The 20567-nt window shown below is 48.5% G+C and overlaps 1 protein-coding gene across 3 annotated transcripts in view; it reads right to left on the bottom strand.

The window, feature by feature from the left end:
* The window catches only part of NF2 (NF2, moesin-ezrin-radixin like (MERLIN) tumor suppressor), a 493960-nt gene that overhangs the window by 138464 nt on the left and 334929 nt on the right, over nucleotides 1-20567 (bottom strand). For all 3 annotated transcript variants that reach the window (XM_078667193.1, XM_078667192.1, XM_078667194.1), the window contains exons 14-15: nucleotides 11946-12073; nucleotides 10913-11072 (exon numbers count right to left, since the gene is read on the bottom strand). In XM_078667193.1, the coding sequence (XP_078523319.1) occupies nucleotides 10913-11072; nucleotides 11946-12073 (288 nt within the window). The remainder of the gene's footprint in view (nucleotides 1-10912; nucleotides 11073-11945; nucleotides 12074-20567) is intronic.

Here is a 20567-nt window from a genome sequence, read left to right as displayed (position 1 = left end):
AACAGGCTGATCCACCTGGCCTTCGCACTGGCCGCGCGGTGCCCGGGGAATCGAAGCGCACACTGGCGGCAGGAGACGACTGGGGACGGCAGACTGCTGCCGGCTTGAGCCTGAAGCGCCTCTGCACGGGACCCAGGGACCGGCGGCTGTGACCAACCTCCGAGAGCCGCCCTGGCGTCGGCGACTGGGAGGCCGGAGCAGAGCCCGCACAACAGACACTGCCCCAACCCTGCGGGCCCTGGAAATTTGGACCCCAGCTTGCGGGCCTACAATCCTGTGGAGCTGGCGCCCCGCCACCAGAGTGAGCGGTAAGAAGTGAGTGAGTGCGGCGCTGCGAGTGAGCGGAGGGAGGACCGGTGGACCTGCGGTGGTGGCGGAGTCTTGCTGCGGGACGACTGTGGAGCGGGGACAGAGGCACTGGATAGCACCTGGGAGGCCCATAGCTGAGAGAGCAGTGGGGAAGAAGCGCGGTGCCAGACGCTGAGGAGACTGGTGGAGACCCCACGTGTCTCCGGCGAAACGTCACCCAATCGACCGTGAGCCTTTAAGCCCTGGGATTGAGCCCGACTGGGCCCGGCATCGGCCCTGGGGTGCGCACTACTTTACACTGGGCGACAGGGAACAGCGCACCGGAGGCGAGGAGCGATAGCCCCCGAGACTACTGCGCCCGGCCACGGCCCCCAGGCCTTCTGCAACGGGGGTGCGACGCCTGACTGGCGTTCCGACTACGGGCCTGAGTGGAGCCTCGGCGGCGAGCAACATCGGGGCACAACGCAACTGACTCTGGAACGACTGGCTCCCTGGCTTGAGATCGGCTCCCGCTGGAGGGTGCGGGTGAGTGTTTGGAGGCCTGGGGGGGGCGGCTACAGCGATCTCGGAGAAGAGAGGGCTGGGCTGTTGCATGGGAAGCCTGAACCAAGCGGGGAAGAGGACCTGGCCGCAGCTGAGGGCCGTCGCTGAGAAGGGTGACCACGTGTACCCCTGGAGGGGAGGGGCACGTCCACGGCCGCTGAGCCACTAGAGCCCCTGAGAATCGACGACCACTGTCAAACGGAGAGGTCCCAGACCGCGCAAACTGTGAGAGCGGACCACCTGCCCTGACTTGCCCGGACGGATCGGCTGGTGCTTCGGAGGCGTGATGGGGAAACCGCGGGGGCAAAAAGGAGATGGGGGCCAGACCTCTGAGACTGTAGAGGACGCGCAGCAGCCTCAGTTGGAGTTGCAACTGATGCAGGACAAAATCCTCGAAGCTATTGCAGCCACAAAGGACGCTCTACACCAGGACATTGCTCAGGTGGCGACGGGGCTAGGACTCCTGAGAGCTGATCATGGGAAACTAGCCGATAGGGTCAAAGATGCGGAGACTCTCCTGAAGGAAATTGGGCCGGAACACAAAGCACTAGATGGAAGACTCACGGAGGCCCTAGACCGAATCCAAGCACTAGAGCGAAGAGCAGAAGACACGGAAAACCGCAGCCTCCGGAACAATGTGCGCTTAGTGGGCCTTCCGGAGAAAAAAGAGGGGGCGGACATGATGGGTTGTTTGGACACCTGGCTGCGAACAGTGGTAGCCCCAGAGGGTCTCTCCCCCTTCTTCACGCTGGAGAGAGCGCACCGCGTCCCTGCCAGGCCCCCGAAACCGGGTCTGCCCCCCCGACCGGTGGTGATCAAACTGCTCCACTACAAGGACAGAAACTGGCTGTTACAGCGGGCAAGAGAATCGGGGCCGTTCCAAGTGGATAACAGTAATGTTACGCTGTTCCCGGACTACACCTTTGAAACCCAAAAACTTAGAGCCTCGTTCCTGTCCATTAAAAAAGAACTGCGCGCAGAGGGACTGCAATACTCGCTTTTATTCCCAGCACGGCTGCGGGTCTCGGTAGACGGAAAAGCTTTGTTCTTCACTACTTCAGCGGAGGCTTACAAGGCGGGAACGGATGGGGCCCGCTACAGAGCTGAGGAGGAGCTCCACCAGAGCTCGGTGCGAAGATCCAGGCGGCTCCAGAAACGAGGGCAACACCGGAAGAAGCCGACGGAATCGCAAACGGTGGAAGAACGGAAGGCGGCACTGCAGGCGGTGAAGGAGGTGTCGGGTGTGGTACCGAAGCAGCTAGAGACTGATCTGATCTCGGAAGAAGCGGGAACGGGATCAGAGACCGAACTCTCTGAAGTGGACAGTACTAGAGGCCAGACAGTCACGCCACAAACCGCGGAAGAGGTCTTTGGCAGCTGAAACGAGAACATGGGGGACGGGCTATGCTAATCTAGCTGCTGTGGCGCGAGACCATTTGAGCAGGCAGCCGTGAGACTGAACTAACGTGAGTCTGGAAGCATATTGAGGGGCGGGGGAACAGGGAAACACTTGTACGTAGCGAAAGCTAGTTCACGCGCCCAGAGGCCCATAAGGCCGCCGCAGTACAGACTGCGGAGTAGAACGTTTTGAGAGCACGTTGCTCTTTTGTTTGGATGGGGGTAACTCTTTTGCAGTTAAGTCCTGTTCTAGGGGGGGGGAGGGGGCCTGGAGAAGTTGGGGCAACTCAGGACATGGGTGGGGAAGTGGGGCGAGTGACTGGGCTGGGAGGGAATGGAGTGCGGGACGGGGTGGGTGTGCATTTGTTGGGGGAGGGAGGGAATGGTGTCACAACTAGTGTCTGGTCGCTGTTCGTAGTGGCCCTAGATCGACCACACCAGGATAATGGATAATGTGGGGTCGTTAAAGTGTGTGTCCTGGAATGTGCGGGGGCTGAATTCGATGACAAAAAGACACAAAATACACTCCTATCTGGTCCGCAGAGGGGTTCACATTGCTATTCTGCAGGAGACCCACCTAACTAAGAAAGAAGGGGTCGCGCTGCAAAGAAGATGGAGGGGTCAATTGTTTTACACCACGTATTCAGCATTTGCCAGGGGAGTACTAATTTGGATTCGGGCGGGGGTTCCCTTCCAAGTCACCAAGCACTTAATAGACCCCAACGGGCGATTTGTAGCAATTGAAGGCCTGCTCAGGGGCCGCCAGATAGCACTCTGTGGCATTTATGCACCGAACACTGAGCAAGCATCGTACTTCACTACATTGTCCAGACAACTAGCTACCTACCTCACTGGAGCATCACTAATGGGGGGGGACTTCAACTCAATTGCGGACACCACTTTGGATAGGTCACATCCACCACTACATGCTTCCCCAGTACACAGATTAGCAAAACACAGATCGAACTGGCAGGAGAAGTGGGACCTGTCGGATGTGTGGCGAGTACAACACCCAGCAGAGAGAGACTACTCCTTCTACTCCGGCATACACGACCTCCATGTCTGCATAGATGCTTTCCTGTGCTCACCGGCGGTATTGCCGCTGGTTGCCCGGACTGAATATCTAGCACGCACGATATCAGATCACAACCCCTTGCTCCTCACGTTGGACTGGATGACAGGGATCACGCTGATCCCGACTGGCGGCTCCGACCGGACACGTTGGATGATCCACCATTCAGTGCGGCCTTAGAGGGCAGGATCTCCCAATACTTTGCAGAGAATGGGGAGACAGCCTCCTCCAGAGCCATAGAATGGGACGCACTCAAAGTAGTGGTGAGAGGTCATTGTATAGGGAAATTTGCGGGGGCGAGACGGACGCTAGTCGACGATCTAGACAAGGCTGAGCGAACGCTGAGAGAAGCAGAGAAGTTGCGGCCGGGCCGCCCCGATCTGCAGGAAAGGGTACGTGCAGCGCGGGAGGCAGTGGCGGTGGAAGTAGAACGCCTGCGCAGCTTTGATTATAAACTTTATTTAACTAAGGCTCTCGCTGAAGGGGACAAGACTGGAGCACTCCTGGCCTGGCTGGCCAACCCCAGTAGGGGTAGCGCCCCGATACTATCCCTGAAGGGGTCAGGCGGGGAGGTGTACAACACCCAACCAGATATATTGCAGTGCTTTAGAACATACTACGGAAAACTGTACGAGAAGGGCTCGGGAACTCGAACTGAGGCGATAGAATCCTTGCTAAACGAGATACAGTTGCCCCAACTGGGAGAGGAACACGCTAAAGCCATCGGGGGTCCGATTGACCTCACTGAAATAAGAGGGGCTGTAAAGAGAATGGCGCGTAACAAAACGCCAGGTATAGACGGGCTGCCTATTGAGTTCTATGGCAAATATATAGATTTACTGGCCCCACGGTTACGTATAATATATGCGGAGGCCAAGGAAAAGGGAGAGTTGCCCCAATCGATGCGAGAGGCGATCATGATACCCCTGATAAAACCGCGTAGAGATAGCTTGGACCCGGTCTCGTACCGACCGTTATCGATGCGGACGACAGACTATAAAATACTGAGTACAATCCTAGCCGGTAGACTTGTGACCCATATGCAGAGTCTGATCCATAGAGACCAGTCGGGTTTTATCCCCACTAGGAACACGTCGCACAACATCCGTCGGCTGCTTCGGCTCGTAGCAGATCCTCCACAGACCGCAAGAGCCCCTATGGTGCTGTCGGTAGACATAGAAAAGGCTTTTGATAGCCTAGAGTGGGACTACCTGTATAGGGTGATGAAAGGTTTTGGTCTGGGCGAGGGTTATATACAGTGGACGAAGGTGCTCTATGCATCGGCAGGCGCTAGGGTGAGAGTGGGGGCGCTGATTTCGGACCGATATGAGGTGAATAGGGGAACTAGACAGGGATGCGCACTTTCCCCCTTGCTATTCGCTTTGGCGAGGGAGCCGCTGACGACTTTGGCTAGAAGAGGAGATTCATTTTGCGGATTAGATGTCGGAGGTACCCGCCACTGTATATCGCTGTACGCTGACGACCTTCTGTTATTCTTGGATAATGCCGAAGAGGCGGTGGAGGGTGCGGAGGGCCTACTGGCGAGATTCGGAGGACTCTCAGGCTTAAATGTGAACTGGGCGAAGACTTGCATCTTCCCCCTCCGGAAAATGGAGAGGTGTTCATTGCCCAGCCTCAACCTACGCTGGGAACCATCCTGCTTGCACTATCTTGGGGTCTATATTTACCACGACCCTGCAGACCTATTGGACGGTAATGTTGGTCGATGCATCCGAGCATTACAGGGCAACATGACCTTCTGGGCTACCCTTCCTTTATCCATGACGGGCCGGGTGTCTCTACTCAAAATGATCGCCCTACCGCGATTGTTGTACTTTTTTAGAACCCTTCCCATATGGATACCAGGCGACGTCTTCAAACACCTTAAATCTCGAATAGTGTCATTCCTCTGGGGAACAGGCAGGCGGAGGATAGCACTAACGACTCTGACTCGCCCGACGACTGAAGGGGGATTGGCGATCCCTGACTTCGAACTTTACTACCTCGCAGCGCAACTGCAGTTCTATATGCAGGAGGTGGCAAGGGTGTATCGGGGTCCGGAAAATGAGAGAGACATGGGCACCCCACGACATGTATTAGCGTATATTGCTCTACAGCAGAAACGAGTGCTCAGAGGATTGTCCCAAGAAGAACGGACATTGAGACTATGTTGGAATCGCATGCAGAAACGAGCTGGCCCGGGGCATCCATATGCGCCTGAAATCCCATTAGGAATGTTAACAGCCCTACCACACGTGGGAGACTGGTCGAACCTCCAACTTTGGGAGGAAGCTGGTCTTCAGATGGTGGGAGACCTTTATACTGATGGGGTGATGACACCGTACCAGACACTGCAGGAACAATACGATCTCCCGAGAGGGGACTATTTACTGCATGCGGCAGTAGTGCGGACTGTACAGGCACATTGGGGGGAGGGACTAGTTGAACCCCAGACATCGTTGGCGTGCCAATACACGATGATGGCGGCAGGGACCTACAAGGCAGTTACGTGCCTTTACGCCAGAATGCACACTGAAAATATAACACCCCTAACACGCCTCAAGACACAATGGGCGACGGATCTACAGAAAGACATCCCGGACACAATGTGGTCCCAGCTGGTTCAGAGAGCCAAGAAAAGCACCAGGAACGCCCGTTTCCAACTGATCCACCTTTACATACTTCATAGGGCCTACCTCACCCCGAATAAACTTATGCAATACTTTGGCGCTGAGGACGCAGCATGTCCCAGATGTGCGCTGCTAGGGGCAGATTTCTTACACATGCTACGAGGCTGTCCACAATTGCAGGACTATTGGAGGGACGTGGGAGACGTACTGAACGAAGTGACAGATAGAGAACTGCAATACGATAGTGCGGTTACACTCTTGCATTGGTTTCCACACACACGCAAAACCAAGCTATCTAGTAAATTTATAGATATGGGCCTACATAATGCAAAGAGGGAGCTCACCAGGGGATGGAAATCAAAGGTAGCGCCATCACATAGGAAATGCCTGCACAAGTTTTTGAAATGGGCTGCAGCAGAGAGCACAATTAGGTACCAACTGGCTAGACGCAAGCCGGACGAGAAAGCCCAGGAAGCGGCATTAGCATGGGAAACGATGGTCCAAGCCCTTAGGGACAGTGCAGTGGAGAGTGAAGAGGAGGAAGAACCTGTAGACCCAGGGGCTCCAGGGGAGATGATTCTAATACCAGCACCGACACCGGACACACACACCCATTAATCGATACCGAACTCCTGAGTCTACCTACACGATGGAGTGCACAATCACCAGACGCGGGCGTAGACACCAGGGGGGGGGAGGGGGAAAAGAGGATGTATTACCCAGCTAGGGCGGAGAGCCCCACACACATATGCCGGTGGCGGAGAGGGGAAGGTTGAGGGGGAAAAAATTAAAAGCAGACAGCGGAGGACCGCTGGAAAAGTTTGCACCATGAGCTTGGAAATGGGTACTTCATACTAATTCGCCGCCCAGCCTCCGGGATGCGGGCTATAAGGCTGTGTATGCAAACCTTGGAAAGAGTGCTGGAATTTCTGGTCCCGCGTAGACTGTTTGCAAAAGTGTTGTATACCTTGTATTGAACTCTGCAATAAAAACTGTTTTACAAAAAAAAAAAATCTTTCACATAACACGCAGGACTAAATCCGATTCTAGAATCGTGTCCTTTTCAGCCTCTGATAGATCCCCAAAGTTGTGTGTGGTCAGGTGTCTCAAGGAATATGAAAGTATGACATAAGAGACTCGACTGCCAGGTGAACGTCAATTACTAATCTCCTTATAAAAGCCCTTCAAGGCGGTTTCACCACCAATAATAGCTCGTAGGATCAGATGGGTGATGCAGGAAGCGGGCATTAATATCTCGCAGTTTGGAGCACACTTTGTACGAGGAGCTATGGCCTCTAAGGCTTTTTCTCTGGGCGCCAGAATAGAAGATATCTGAATGCCGCAGAATGGTCATCTGACTATGTTTAAAAGGCTTTACTTTAAACCAGTCATGAACATGGCGTCGTTGGTGGTGGATAAGCTTTAAACTAGCATAATCCACGCCTCCGGTCCGGATGTAGAATGAAAAATTTCCTAGTAACCATGACGGAAAATTTCAATTCTATTAAGGATGCGGAGACGAGGATTATTTCCGCCCGTGACTCAAGGAGACCTCTTCCCACCCTCTTACACGGTTTTTGTAGAGGATAATCCAGTATTGATATAACTCACTGGGATGAGTATCCAAATTTTGCTCTACACTAAAGTTGTTCTTTGCTATTTAAGATTGAGGTGCATGTCTTGAGAAATAGTCTATTGGTTTTATACAGTTTGAAGATTAGTTTCATTGAATTCTCCTTGGCTTTTCCTAGGGTCTGAAGGTTCCAAAACAGACTGACTTGCTTTGGTGGCCTCATAATCGCAGTCAAGAAAGAGGAAGAACACTGGTAACAGCACACCCTCGAGGACCATGGGCACTCCTGATTGGTGGATGGAATGTGGCCTGTGAACTACATATACGATGGGACTTGTCGTGTTGAAGTTGCTGAATGAAGGAAATAAAAAAAAAAAAGATGAACTTAATCCTCGCCTCAGCATCCTTAATAGAATTGAAACTTTCTGTCATGGTTACTAGGAAATATTTCATTCTGGCTAAGATAAAAGATGCGCTGGGGAGGGACCTGACACGTTCTATAGAAGTCTGTTTGTTAGGGCTCTTCCCACGTCCTCTTAAACGGAAGGTGTGGAATCGACTCATAGGTCTGGCCTTGGGCCTAGCTAAGAGACGGATTGCACTGGTGTGGAAATCCACTATGGGGCCGCAGGTGGCCAGTTGAAACAGTGAGGTTGTTAGTTGAGCGGGAGCAGAAGCCAAAGCCTTGAGCTGGGAGGACGCAAGGGGCATCCGGAAAAGACGGATAGCGGATCAATGGAAGAAAGTACTGGCAAACTGGGAAAATCCAGAGCAAGCATGAAATATTAGTGAGCAGTCTGCACTTGCTCTCACAGATGGGCCTGGTAAAAGAGGATTGAGACATAAACAGCCTCTCACTTATGGGAGGGTGGACAAGCGGCCCTAGTGGTGGGGAAACAAGCAGTAGGTGAGGGAACAGTGCGGAAGGAAAGCCTATCCTCCACCTCCCCCCGCCCTCTCCAGATGACACGGTGCGGAATACACTGCGTAATTGCTGAGAACCATAACTGCACCCTCAGAATCAGACACCCCCTCGTCCCCCTTGGCATGCAGAGTTTTCTTTGTTTTCTATTTTTGTTTCTTTGGTTTATTTTTCATTTCATTGGATTAAATATTCAAGTTCAACGGACTGTGTACAATCATGGAGGACAGTACCTGAACCCAGGTCTGGGGCTGGAGTCCCTCACCGAGACAGGGCAGGGAAGCAGCGTTAGACAGGGGTCATAATAGTCGCCTGCCGGGCGGTGGGCTAGGGCGCACATAAGGATTGGCAGCTACTAAGATCACACATGAGATTGCTGACATTACGCCCTGCCCCCGGATTGAAATTGAAATGTGTGTTAACCTGTCTAAGAGATAAATATGACCTATAACAAAATTTAGTTTTTTGCAAATACTGTTTTGTGCAAAATGTGAAAAAACCTTACATGTTAATAAAAATATGTTTTAAAAAAAAGGTATTCATCTCTCACCTACCCCTAATGGATGTTTATGTGTAGCCTTACAACTCTACTCAAGTCCCTGCATTGAACACAGCAAGGACTAATTTACTATAGCCCTTTCTGTCCACTCCTGTTGACTCCCTCCAGAGAATTGCTCTTAAAGTTTCACCACAACCTGCGTTAGTACATTAAATCCAACCTATTGGCTTGGCCAATACTTGTGAGTCACACGGAAACTCAAGAGGTGGTATTTGCTTCTTGGATAGTAAAACTAAATACACAAGAGAGTCCTTCAAGAAGCTGATACTTAGATAAACCTGGACACTATTCTCAAACACCATAAGTCAAACTGAACCATCTAGTTACTCTTGTCCTACCCATCTTACTTTTGACATATACATTATATATCTCATTTGGCTGAATAAAGAAGCCTGGAAAGAACACTGCATTTGGTTTTCATGATAACGGGACAGAAAACCCAGATGGTTACAAAACAACTTTCTTGCAGCTCAGCATTTAACAGAGTGTGGAATGTCCAGTTATTCACTTGCAGTACTAACCTCAAGCAGAAAAACACATTTCTTGGTCAAATAAAATATTTGGCAATTGTGCATGGGTTCAAAATGTTGTCTTTGAGCTATGCTAAAATATCAAGTGCCCCCATTCACGTAAATGGCTCGCGAAAGGAAGTTTCCTTTTCAAATCTTCAATAAAAGAAATTAGTAACTTACATGAAACAATACTTTTGCAGCTTGATACTACTCTAGCTTCAGAGGCTTTGCATTATATCATCAGTTTAGATCATCAAAACCATTTAAAAAAACCTTTTTTTTAACATTTTGGGCGTCGACCATTGCTGAACTATATGACTGCCAATTCATGGACTTGACTTGCTATAGCCCGAACTTTGGCAATATTTTAACATTAACTGCTGATCATGCGAAGTGGCTGAGCTATACATTCCATTCGTTGAAATTGTCTAATCACTTTATTCATCTTCATCAGCAACACCACCAAAGACCAAGGCATAAAAAAAATCAGTACAGAGTGAGCAATATTCAGGCACCCATTAATGTCACTAATGAAAAAGAATCTAAATAAGTTCTTTCTAAGTCTTTGAGATATCATGGCACTGTCTGACATTTGGTCCAGATGATGCACGGAAGCTAGGAAGTGTTCTAGCATCGTCACTGACTTAAAAAAGTTAAATACAGCAGTTGAACAACTTCGAATGAATACGCTGAATAAGTATCAAATGATTAATATCCCTCTCTGACAAAAGCAGTCTAGAACGGAGGATTCATGTGGCAACTGAGAGAATTGTCAGTCTGCACAAATGTAAATTGGAACTCTGTCCTGGTTTTCGTTTGTTTTAATAAATACTTCAGACAACTCATCACGCCTTTTACTGTGTTTTCCAGTTGTGTCTGGTGTAGAAAGACTTCTATAAGTCTTTCAGCCCTGATACATTTAACTCCCAAGTTTGGTCCTCCTTTAGCCCAAGGCCACTCATGGTTGCAGCAAGTGTCCTGCCAGGTGCACTGGCTGGACCAAAGCACCTCCACGGCAATTTTTAAATCTCGCATTGACCTAAAAGAAAGTAAATAGCCCCAAGGTAGTACCCCAGACATGGACTATTATTTCAAAAACAATAGGTCATGAGCTCCCTTTTAGCATCTAGTAGATCTCTGATGTTAGGACTGGCCCACTACTTGTGGCCACTGTAAGTTTAAAGAAACGGTTAAAGACTACGGATACTGTGGCAGTCATCTTATGTTGAGGATACCACTATCCAAGTATAAGGAAGTGTGGCTATGAGGTGAGAAGAAACTAAGAGCATGTAAACTTTGATGTTTCGTCAGAACTTTTCAACAGTGTTAGGCTTGTCACCGTCCAATTGATTGAAAGAGAAGTGGTGTAGTTCCAAGCAGGTTTTTAAGCGTACCTTTTTGAAAGTATTCTGTTTGCTGCCACCTCGGTCCACATTCTCATTGTGCAGGATGTCCAGAGCTGTCTCCCTCTCTTTCAGCTTCAGCGACTCAATCTCTGTTTTCAGCTCATTGAGCTGCTCTTGAAGGTGCTTGCTCTTCTCCATGTACTCAACTCTGTGGAAACACAGAATCATAGCATAAAACCAGGAATAGACAGTATGAACAACAGAGGGTCAAAGTGTGCACCTGGACTGCAGCCTATGCACGAGGAAGTCCTCATCTTCAAGTGAAAGTAAGCCTAGGGACAGGGCTGCACAATGCTTAAATCGAAGGAACAGAGGCGTCGAATAAGTCACTTGGAAGAATTAAGATAATTCAATGGAGCACAAGGGACATTACTGTGGCAGGTTTAGGGTGTGGGAGTCTGATGCAACGTGGAAATGTTGTGAGCACACAGAACACAGCTTTAGTTTCAAGACTCTTGGTGCATCCCTGAATAGATGGCAGCACTTCATGGAAACGAGCCTGGACTGGGCCTCTAAATGAGATCCAAAATAGGCAGAAGCAGCTACTGCAAGCCTGACAAAGGAGGAACAACTGAGGTCACCCTCGCACATGCGTGAATCTGGTGTGGGGTAAAACGGTAGAAGCACCTTATGGCCTTAGTCTATTCAGAACCAGATATGCATAATCTGTCTAAGGCAGGAAAGATTGATTGGGGTAATTAAAATCATTAGTGAAATGTAGAACCACAAACATCTGCTGAAACCCACAAATTACATGATTATATGGCACCCATTATATGACTAGACACAGCTGAGAGCATACTGTATGACCTACAAACATGAGCTCTTAACAGCAGTTGAGACAACCTGGCACAGATATCCAGACACTGTAGCAAGATTAATAGACAAGACTCTGGCAGAGGGCCTGGAGTGGCACAGCAAGCGCTGAGCACCCAGTGCAACCTTTCATTATTAGGAGCAAGAGGTGTCACTTGCCAAATGTGCAATGATGCACAAGGGAGGAAATCGCTATGCTACTTACTTCTCTTTCTCTATCTCCATGGATAGCCTCTTCATGTCTGTGTCCTTGAAGTCGAAAGACAGGGTCTCACCCATCAAACTAAAGTTTGGGATGTCAGCAGGAAGAGATGGGGGAGTAGAGTTCACAGGCTGTAATCAAAATACCATATGTTAGAGAGAAGCGAAGAAATCTCACTGCACAAATAGGAAGTGATTTGTTATGGGGCCTTCCTCAGTGAAAACTACACAGGGGTGATTCAAAATATAAAGTATGTGAAAGGAGAGCTATGCCATAATACTACAACATAAGAGCAGCACATTAACCAAACGAAACCATAGAAAACCCAATATTACACCTTTGCTGATTTAAAGTCAGAAAACAAAGATAACCAGAATGAGGCAAGCTGCCTTATTAAGGCTTCCTATTTCTACACTTACTCTCGAAGCACAGATGTGACATACTCAGCAGCTACGATTTTGATTTTCCTATACCAAGACTTCTTTTAAAAATTGACAGTTTTTATCCTAATCAGTTCTAGTGTTAAATATTGCATTTGGGTCTCAGTGTACATGTTTTAATTGCTTATCAAATTGTAAACTATGAAAGGTTGGGGAAATGAAGCTCTTACAAAGGAAGTCTGGGTAAACGGACTAGTGATCCTTTTCTTTTTACTGGCCACAACAGTTACTGTAAACTGACTAATATTACCTAACGGGCTTTTTCAAACCTTTTTTTAATTTAAAACAAAACCTATTATGATGATCTAGCACATTTTTTCCAACTTTAACCAGAATATCATCCGTACCAAATAAAGAGTTTAGCAATGGAAATGTCCAGTATTGGTATCAAGCGACCCTAAATTGACGTAAATAGTAGAATGATTAACCCTCTCTCTACAGTTACACGCGTAGATTCTGTCCTCCTTTCCCTTACAGTGCTATCTCCTTGAATTGTTGTTTGTCTCTTGAAAAGGATGTACTCCTCTTGCAAAAGGAAATATCTTCATCAAATGACCAACCTCTATCTTCCATCAGTGTCTGCAGCAATATACATGTTTTAAATTCTTTACCCTTCTTCGACCTTCAAATCATTCACCATTTTTGGGAGGAAATGCCCGTCTTTAACCTTCTGTACATTCTTTCTATCGATTACACTGTTGCATCGTTTACTCTCTTAAAGATCCCCTTCTACCAAGGCAACAAAGTCTTAAACTCTGGTTTGGTGACCTTTAACACCGCCCATCAGCTAGAGCTTACTAGTTCTATGGAACAATAGGTTGAAATTCTTTTGTCAACTTCAAGGTAACTCTTCCACCAGTTTTAGAATTAACTTTTCCTTTGCGTCCAACTCCTCAGCAATGCCCCTTATAGGCGCAAATAAAGGAACCAATCGGTGCACTACACATGTCTCACCTCCTCTTGTTCAGGATGAGCTCCAATAATAGAAATCTATCACAGGATAACCCAGCCTCTTCCTGGACGAGTTTATCATGGCCTCTCCCCCCACCCCCCTCCACCACCACTCAAACACTCTTCAACTTATAGGACAGGTTTTCCGTGTGGAGCTATTCGAGAATAAGCTATGCACACTCATTCTAACTTCATCAATTTTACTGTTCAGTTAGTCACAAAAAAGATTTCTGGAAGCTAGGGGGTGCCAGAGTGCCTGGCTCCAAGATAGCCGCACTACTGTGAAGCTCCTTGTGCCGGGCTACTAATCTGTCATTAATTTGGCAGCTGGAGTGATAAAGAGCCGGCTTTATATTAAGAAGCGGCTATTGGAATTGCTGGGGATCCGAGCATGCCACAAATTAGGTGAAAAAGAGTGGGTGGATCACTAAACGGCAACAAGGTGAAATCCACAACACGCCTTCAATAGGGCGGTCAGGAGCGGAGACTGTGGCGGCAGTATATAAGGCCCACGGAGGTGACCCAGTGGAATATTGGCTGTCGACGCAGGAGGTCATGTGGCTGTGCCAGGAGGACTGCGACCTGGGAGGGTAGGCTGCCAGAGCACTGAATGTCCATGGACTGTGGTTGGGAAACACAGGGGTGCAGCCCAAGTCCTAGCTACATCAGGGCCTGCCCCCGGGGTGTGTTTCCTCTACCAGAGAGCTCGGGCAGGCCCTGCCTCTGGTGCTGATGGTGAGACACCTGAAAGGTGTGCACCGCTTCGGTGGAAGAGAGAAGGTTAAACAGGGCACTGCGCCCTGGGCAGCCAGGAGAAGAAGGCACCCTGTAATGAGAGGGCCCATCCTTGGCATCGTGTGTCCCTTTGGCAAAGTAGTTTTAAGTTCAAGTTTATTATTATTGCGCAGTTAATTAAAACCACTGCAACCAATTAAAAGTTAAAAAGCATGAAATAACAGTACACTGCCAGGTACAATTAAAACACTAAAAAGCATGAATAACGGTACAATGTCAAATACGCCATAGTCGCAATTTACCATATGTGCTGGGTCTATGCTACCAAGTCTCCATAGTTATACAGCATGCCCTGCATAGATTAACATTTGGCACATTTTGAAGGTATGACAATTTTCTAGATGGAGTTCCTAGTGTTCATAATTGCATTGTGCTGAAACTCAACAATTTCATATAAATGTTCGAAAAATGCAGTGACACTTTGGGGCACAGAGTGGCCACACGGTTACTAAAGTCAAAATGAAGTGTATGCTAGAGCTGCCCCCCCCCCTAGTTTACACAAGTCCTGCAGCAGTAAATTTGTTCCCCAAATGTCTAAGTTCAAGGGGGATAGCAGGGCTCAGGGTTCGTCTGTCCAAGTGCTAAGTTAAATGCTTATTAGCAGCAAGGTGTAGTCAGGCCAGTTTATTTAGTGGATGTTATCCCATTGTCTGTGTAGACTTTTGGACAATATTGTGTAGATTTGCAAACATTGGCAAAGCAGAGGAGGAACAACAGTGTACCACCAACGGAGTGGTCAGAAAAAGTCCATATGCTACCCCCTGGAGTGAAAGGGCCTGAGTGGGGTGGAGGGGATTGTATATCTCTTTCTCCCCTTGACATTGGAAGTGAACTGGAGGAGACGGAGCCCTAATCTGGGTGCATGGGCCACACAGGGCCATAATCACTCTTTTTGCCTGGTAAATCCGGAGGTGCAGCCCCCCAGGCTACTGCCCTTTAGAAGCACAGTGTGTGCTGGCTAGGAGGGCCCTAAAAAAAATACACATACACAACTGACCCTGCACCATGGGGATAGGGGATGCAAAACAAGCCAAACTCCCATTCAAGGCACAGAACACCAGCAGGGTCCAATCAACGGACAGAACACCCACATCTACTGAAGGGGGGGCAGGATGAGGAGGGAATGGACATAACGTATATCCTACTACAAAAAAAGAAAAGCCTCACATCCCTAGATGGAAAATGAGACGCACTAACAGTCGGGGTGAATAAAATGACTAACACCCTTAACAAACACAAGAAACAGATTACAGCTGTAGAGTCTCGCATTTCCACTGTGGAGGATGACACAGTTGGGCATGGTAAAAAACTTAGACATGGCAAACATTTTAGAACTCAAAGCTAACAAGCACTGGCGTTGCCAATAGGTCTCGCAGTAGGAAAGTTGGAGCTGTTGTTTTTTTTTAAATGACAAAGCCCTTTAATTTTTAAAAAACAAAACAAAAATAAAAGGCATTGTTATTTGCAATTGTAATAGCTCCAACTTTCCTACTACGAGACCTATTGGCAACGCCAGTGCTTGTTACTCTTGGTTTCCCTGATATTTCAGCTAGCATTGTCTGGAGCCAGCCCAAATTAATGCGTTCTCATACCTTGCAAAACTATTATACTCGGTTTCTTTAAAAGTTGAAACTGTCACAATTTGCCAACAGGGGCCACTTTTTCCGCTCTCTGATTAACTAATCAGGGCAACTTTTGCTCTAGGCCTATTTTCTGACACAGCCCATCAGTAGCGACTTGGAGGTCGAGAGGTGCACACTTTGCAAGTATCATTTCCATTGTTTAATAGTCATACTGGATTCGCGCATCGCAGCGCATTCTCGTCACTTCTCCGCTCTTTTTCTGCAGGCCCCTGCCAGTGACTCACTGTGAAGTGTTGTGACCTTCTGCTAGTGTTGAGTGTATGGCAGCCGGGTGTTATGGCCCAACAACCCCTCTCTAATCACCCTCCCCCGGCGTGTCAGCTGCTTCCCTGGCAGTGCACCATGCCGCGCCTGGTTACAGCAGCGTTAACTCCTTTTAGCAGTGCCCTTTCAGATCGCTAAGACTTTGGCAATGTCACATATGCCAACTGCTCAGACAATTCCAGCAATTTCAGTTTTGCGCAGGGCCCAGGGTCAACTTTTCCCTGCAGTTCGAGGCTCTGGCGAACAGTGCCATGCTAGTATCAAATAACTAGGACACAGAGAGAGTGTCTTCTAGCAGTTCCATCCTCTCGTTGACGACAGTGCCGTCTGAATATATTGAGTCACTGCATTAGGAGCTACTATATTTTATTATAATCGTCAGTCTTTAACCTGGACTGAGAGAGGTAGAAGCAGCAAAGAGAGACAGAAGAAAGAGACAACTGGAAAAAAGTAAAACATTGAGAAAACAGGAATGAAAAGCAATAAGCAAGAGAACGAACAAATGATAGATGGGACAACGGGAAGCAAAGAGAGGACGCACGAAGGGAAGCTGAGAGAAAGGATAAACGGGCAGAGGAGGCAAAAGAGAGGACAATGGGTATGAAGAGAAACAAGCGTTAAGAGCGGCCGGCCGGGAAACTGAAAGTACAGCCGGCCTGTGGCCGGCCATGATTCAATTGAGGGAAGGGAGAAAGGAGGCGGATGGCGCCGCTGCGTCAGTTTCCCGGAAGCCCGTGGGCCTTCTGTTCCTCTAGACCTGACACAGCGTGGTAAGTCTCAGATTTGGCTCATGGTGGCTGGGACCAGTGTCGGAGGCGGGGGGGGGTGTGGGGGGGGAGTGCTGTGGTATGAGAATGAGAATAAACAACTAGGACCTGGCAGGGGTGTTTGCTCTCTTCCTGTATTCTGAACGTGGTGTCTCTTGGCGCGGGCGCGAGAACAAACCGGAGGAAAGGCTCACGGGTTCACTGTGAGAAGAGAATGACGATGGGTGAGAGAATAAATCGAACGTGTGGGGTAAATTAAGGAGAAAGGACTGAGGGGCTGATGTAAAAGAGGGGCCAAGGAACACAGGAGCTGTAGGCAAAGACACAAAGGACAGTGAGACAATGAATAAGGGGACGATGAAGGAGGAGTAGAGAAAAGATGAGAAAGAGAAAAGAAAACGCGAGGAAGTGATAGAACGAACAAATGATAGATGAGACAACGGGAAGCAAAGAGAGGACGTGAGACGTTGGGTGAGAGAATAAATAGAACGTGTGGGAAACTGAAAGTACGGCCGGCCTGCGGCCGGCCATGATTCAATTAGGGGAGGAGAAGCCGCAGAGCGCACGCTGGGCGAAGCCCTTTGATGTGCTGTGCGGCCGTGAATGCGCGTGCTTGTTTTGTCACGTGATTCACGTGAACTCTAAGAAAACCGCAGTGCAAGAAGCGCTGGGTTTGACGAGGATTTCGAGCACTTGAATTCTCGCTCCCTCAATGCGCTTGCGCGCATTGTAGGTCACGAGACCTAAAAATGAGGAGTTACAAGCACACTCCAGGCGTAATAACCGAAGGATCTTGGGAATACCGGAATCCACCATTGTTGGCAACGTGACAGACTACATTAAAACCCTACTAAAAATGCTATTCATACTGGGCAACTTCTCGCCACTTTTGATGGTGGAGCTAGCATATCGCTCGCTGGTGCCAATACCCATCCTTCCCCCCAGAAGCACAGCCTCGCCCAATAATAGCGAGAGTATTACATTTCAGAAGTGCTACGCTTTGCTAGAGAGAAACAAACATTGACACACAAAGGCAACTCCTTTGCTCTGTTCCCGGACTTCCCTATGGCGGTGCAGAAGGCAAGCCAGGAGTATCTGCCGTAAAAACATAAGATGCAACAGATGAGCATTCAGTATGCCATGCTCTACCTGGCACACCTCAAAATCGCATAGTAGGACAAATCTCTTGCTCCTCAACCCGAGGAGTGCATCACAATTTGCAAAACACCTGTTTGCCTCACGGTAAGACTCCGCCAAGCCAAGGAATGCATCGGATGAGAGCCTCAGCGACGTGCAATAACACAGTGACCTGACAGTTCGGAACAAGTCCTAGAAGATTACTACCATGAATATATCACTGGCTCTCTTTCATTGCTAATGAACTGCTGGTGCCTCTATCACTGCTACTCACATGACAGAGACAGCACTGTGTGCAATATTGAAAGACTCTAATTGTCAGAATAAGGCCCACATACAATCTAAACACATCCAGTCGCCTGGCTCTTTCGATTTCTTCACCCGGCAGGCATCCAGCTCAAGTTGGGAGATGTTAGTAGACCGAAACTCTGGATTCCCGTGGTGGGTGATCCCCTCATGGCTTATTCTTTAAATGATGATTGAATTGTTCATGTTCTTTTTAAGTTTTGCACGTTGGTTTGGGGTAATTCGCTGGTTTGCTTGGGTGGCTGGTGTGGGAGGGGGAGAGACGGGGACATCTTCCTGTGTGCGGCTTAAGAGGAATAATCCTAGTTCATAGGTTCCTCGCATGCTAGAGGCCACAGCCGCAGAGACACTACATACCTTTAAAAAGATGGACAAGAAATACATATAGCCGGTTATGCACAGTAACACTAACCACCCTATATCCATTAGACAGTTGACTTGGAACATTCGAGGATTAAATAATCCTTGTAAAGTACAGCTGGTGCAGGCGTATCTGGATAAACACAAGACAAATATAGCTCTCCTAAAGGAGACGCAGCTGGATCTGTGTGGATCAACTCGCAAATTACTCCTCATATGCCAGAGGCACTGCTCTGTTAGTTAGAAGAGGCACCCCGTTCAGGCTAATGCAGGAAGTAAATGAAACTGGGTCGAAACAATCTACTCCAGTCATTCATTGGCGGAAATCAAGTCACCCTCATCATTGTTAAGGCCCCAACACAGACAATCCCAAATTCTTCAGGAAGCTGTGTGTTACACTGTCCCCCTAAACACCATTATAGGGAGGAGATTTTAACATAGTGTAAGATAAACTAATGGAGTACTCTAATGCTGCTACCTGCACACACTATGTAGCTGTCACTGAGATGCAGGGCATCCTGAGGGACGGGGGATGTGAGAGATATATGGAGACACATACTTCCTAATGTGAGAGGGAGATCCAAGTCTCCACTGCACATGCATCGTGGGCACAGCTATAGTAATGGGTGGGTACATGCGATTTTTGGGGTTGAACAGTTGCGGTAAACCACCTTCCATGCTCAACTTCAGATGATAGAGCTGCCAACGCCTCAACACCAGGCTTTCACATGTCATCTGTCCCCTCTGCCCTCTTGGACGCAGCATTTAGGGACAAAGTCCAGGCTGAAACAGAGGACTGCTTTCAAAATAACGAGCACTATGTCCTTGGCGGCCACTCTGTGGGAAGAATTTAAGATATATATATATCCAACAGTTTGGGGTGCGGAGTGCCATAAGTAAGAGGCTATATAGACTCAATTGCAAATTACGAGCACTCAAGAGCAAGCACATAAGCCGGTGCACAATGCCACACCCAACTCGGATGAGGAAACTACTCACTGAGTTCACGGAAATAGCAGAATAAGAGGTCAAACACTTGCAAAAGCATTATACAGCCAGAACAAATGGCGAGTCGGAAAGGCTGAGTAAAACACTACCCTTTACCTACTGACTCAGGTGGCCAACACAGGACATCGGGACTTTGGTGAGAAATGACTACACGCTTAAATACGATGCTGAATCTATATTGACCGAATTTGTAATGTATTAAACACATCTATATGCTTCTTGCACACATACCTCTAGAGATGACTTTGTCACATATTTTGACCACCTTGCCTTGGCTGGAAGGCCCTCGCAAGCAACTACTTGAGGCGCCGATCATGGTACATGAAATCACTGCAGTGATATGGAGCCTCCCCACGAATGAGGCGCCCGGAGGGGGTGGGGGAGGGGGGAGGCTATCGGTTTCTTGTTGAGTTCTATGGAGCATACTCATAATTACTGGCGCCCAGACTTCTTCAGGTCTACGAGGTGCTGGCTCAAGGAGGAGAGGGCTCTCTCCATACTTTAGGAAAACTATCCTGGTTGCCCTACTGAAGCCAGATAAGCTGCCAGGGTACTGTGAGTCATACCATTCACCGTTCTTCCTAAACACAGACGTGAAGATATTAGCTACGGTTCTGGCCAACTGACTGCTCCTCCTACTGCTGAACCTGGTGCTATCCGACCAGACTGACTTTGTGCCAGGACGGTCCACAGCACACACACTGCAAACAATCTTTGCCCTCCTTAACCAACTGAAACCGGAGATGGAGGCAGTGGTAGTCTTCCTAGATGCCTCTGAACCTTTCGATTCTCTGGAGTCCGAGTTTCTTTTCACAGTATTAAGCATAAAAGGCATGCCCAACAGCTTTGTGGCCTGGATCCGACTACTCTATATGGGATCTACTACCAGAATCCATCTCAATGAGCTACTGTCCGATCCTCTCCCTATATAAAGGGGTACCCCGTCAAGGTTAC

This window comes from Lissotriton helveticus, chromosome 11 (genome assembly GCF_964261635.1).
Source record: "Lissotriton helveticus chromosome 11, aLisHel1.1, whole genome shotgun sequence".
NCBI classification, from domain to species: Eukaryota; Metazoa; Chordata; class Amphibia; order Caudata; family Salamandridae; genus Lissotriton; species Lissotriton helveticus.
This window is presented reverse-complemented; position numbering and strand designations above follow the sequence as displayed.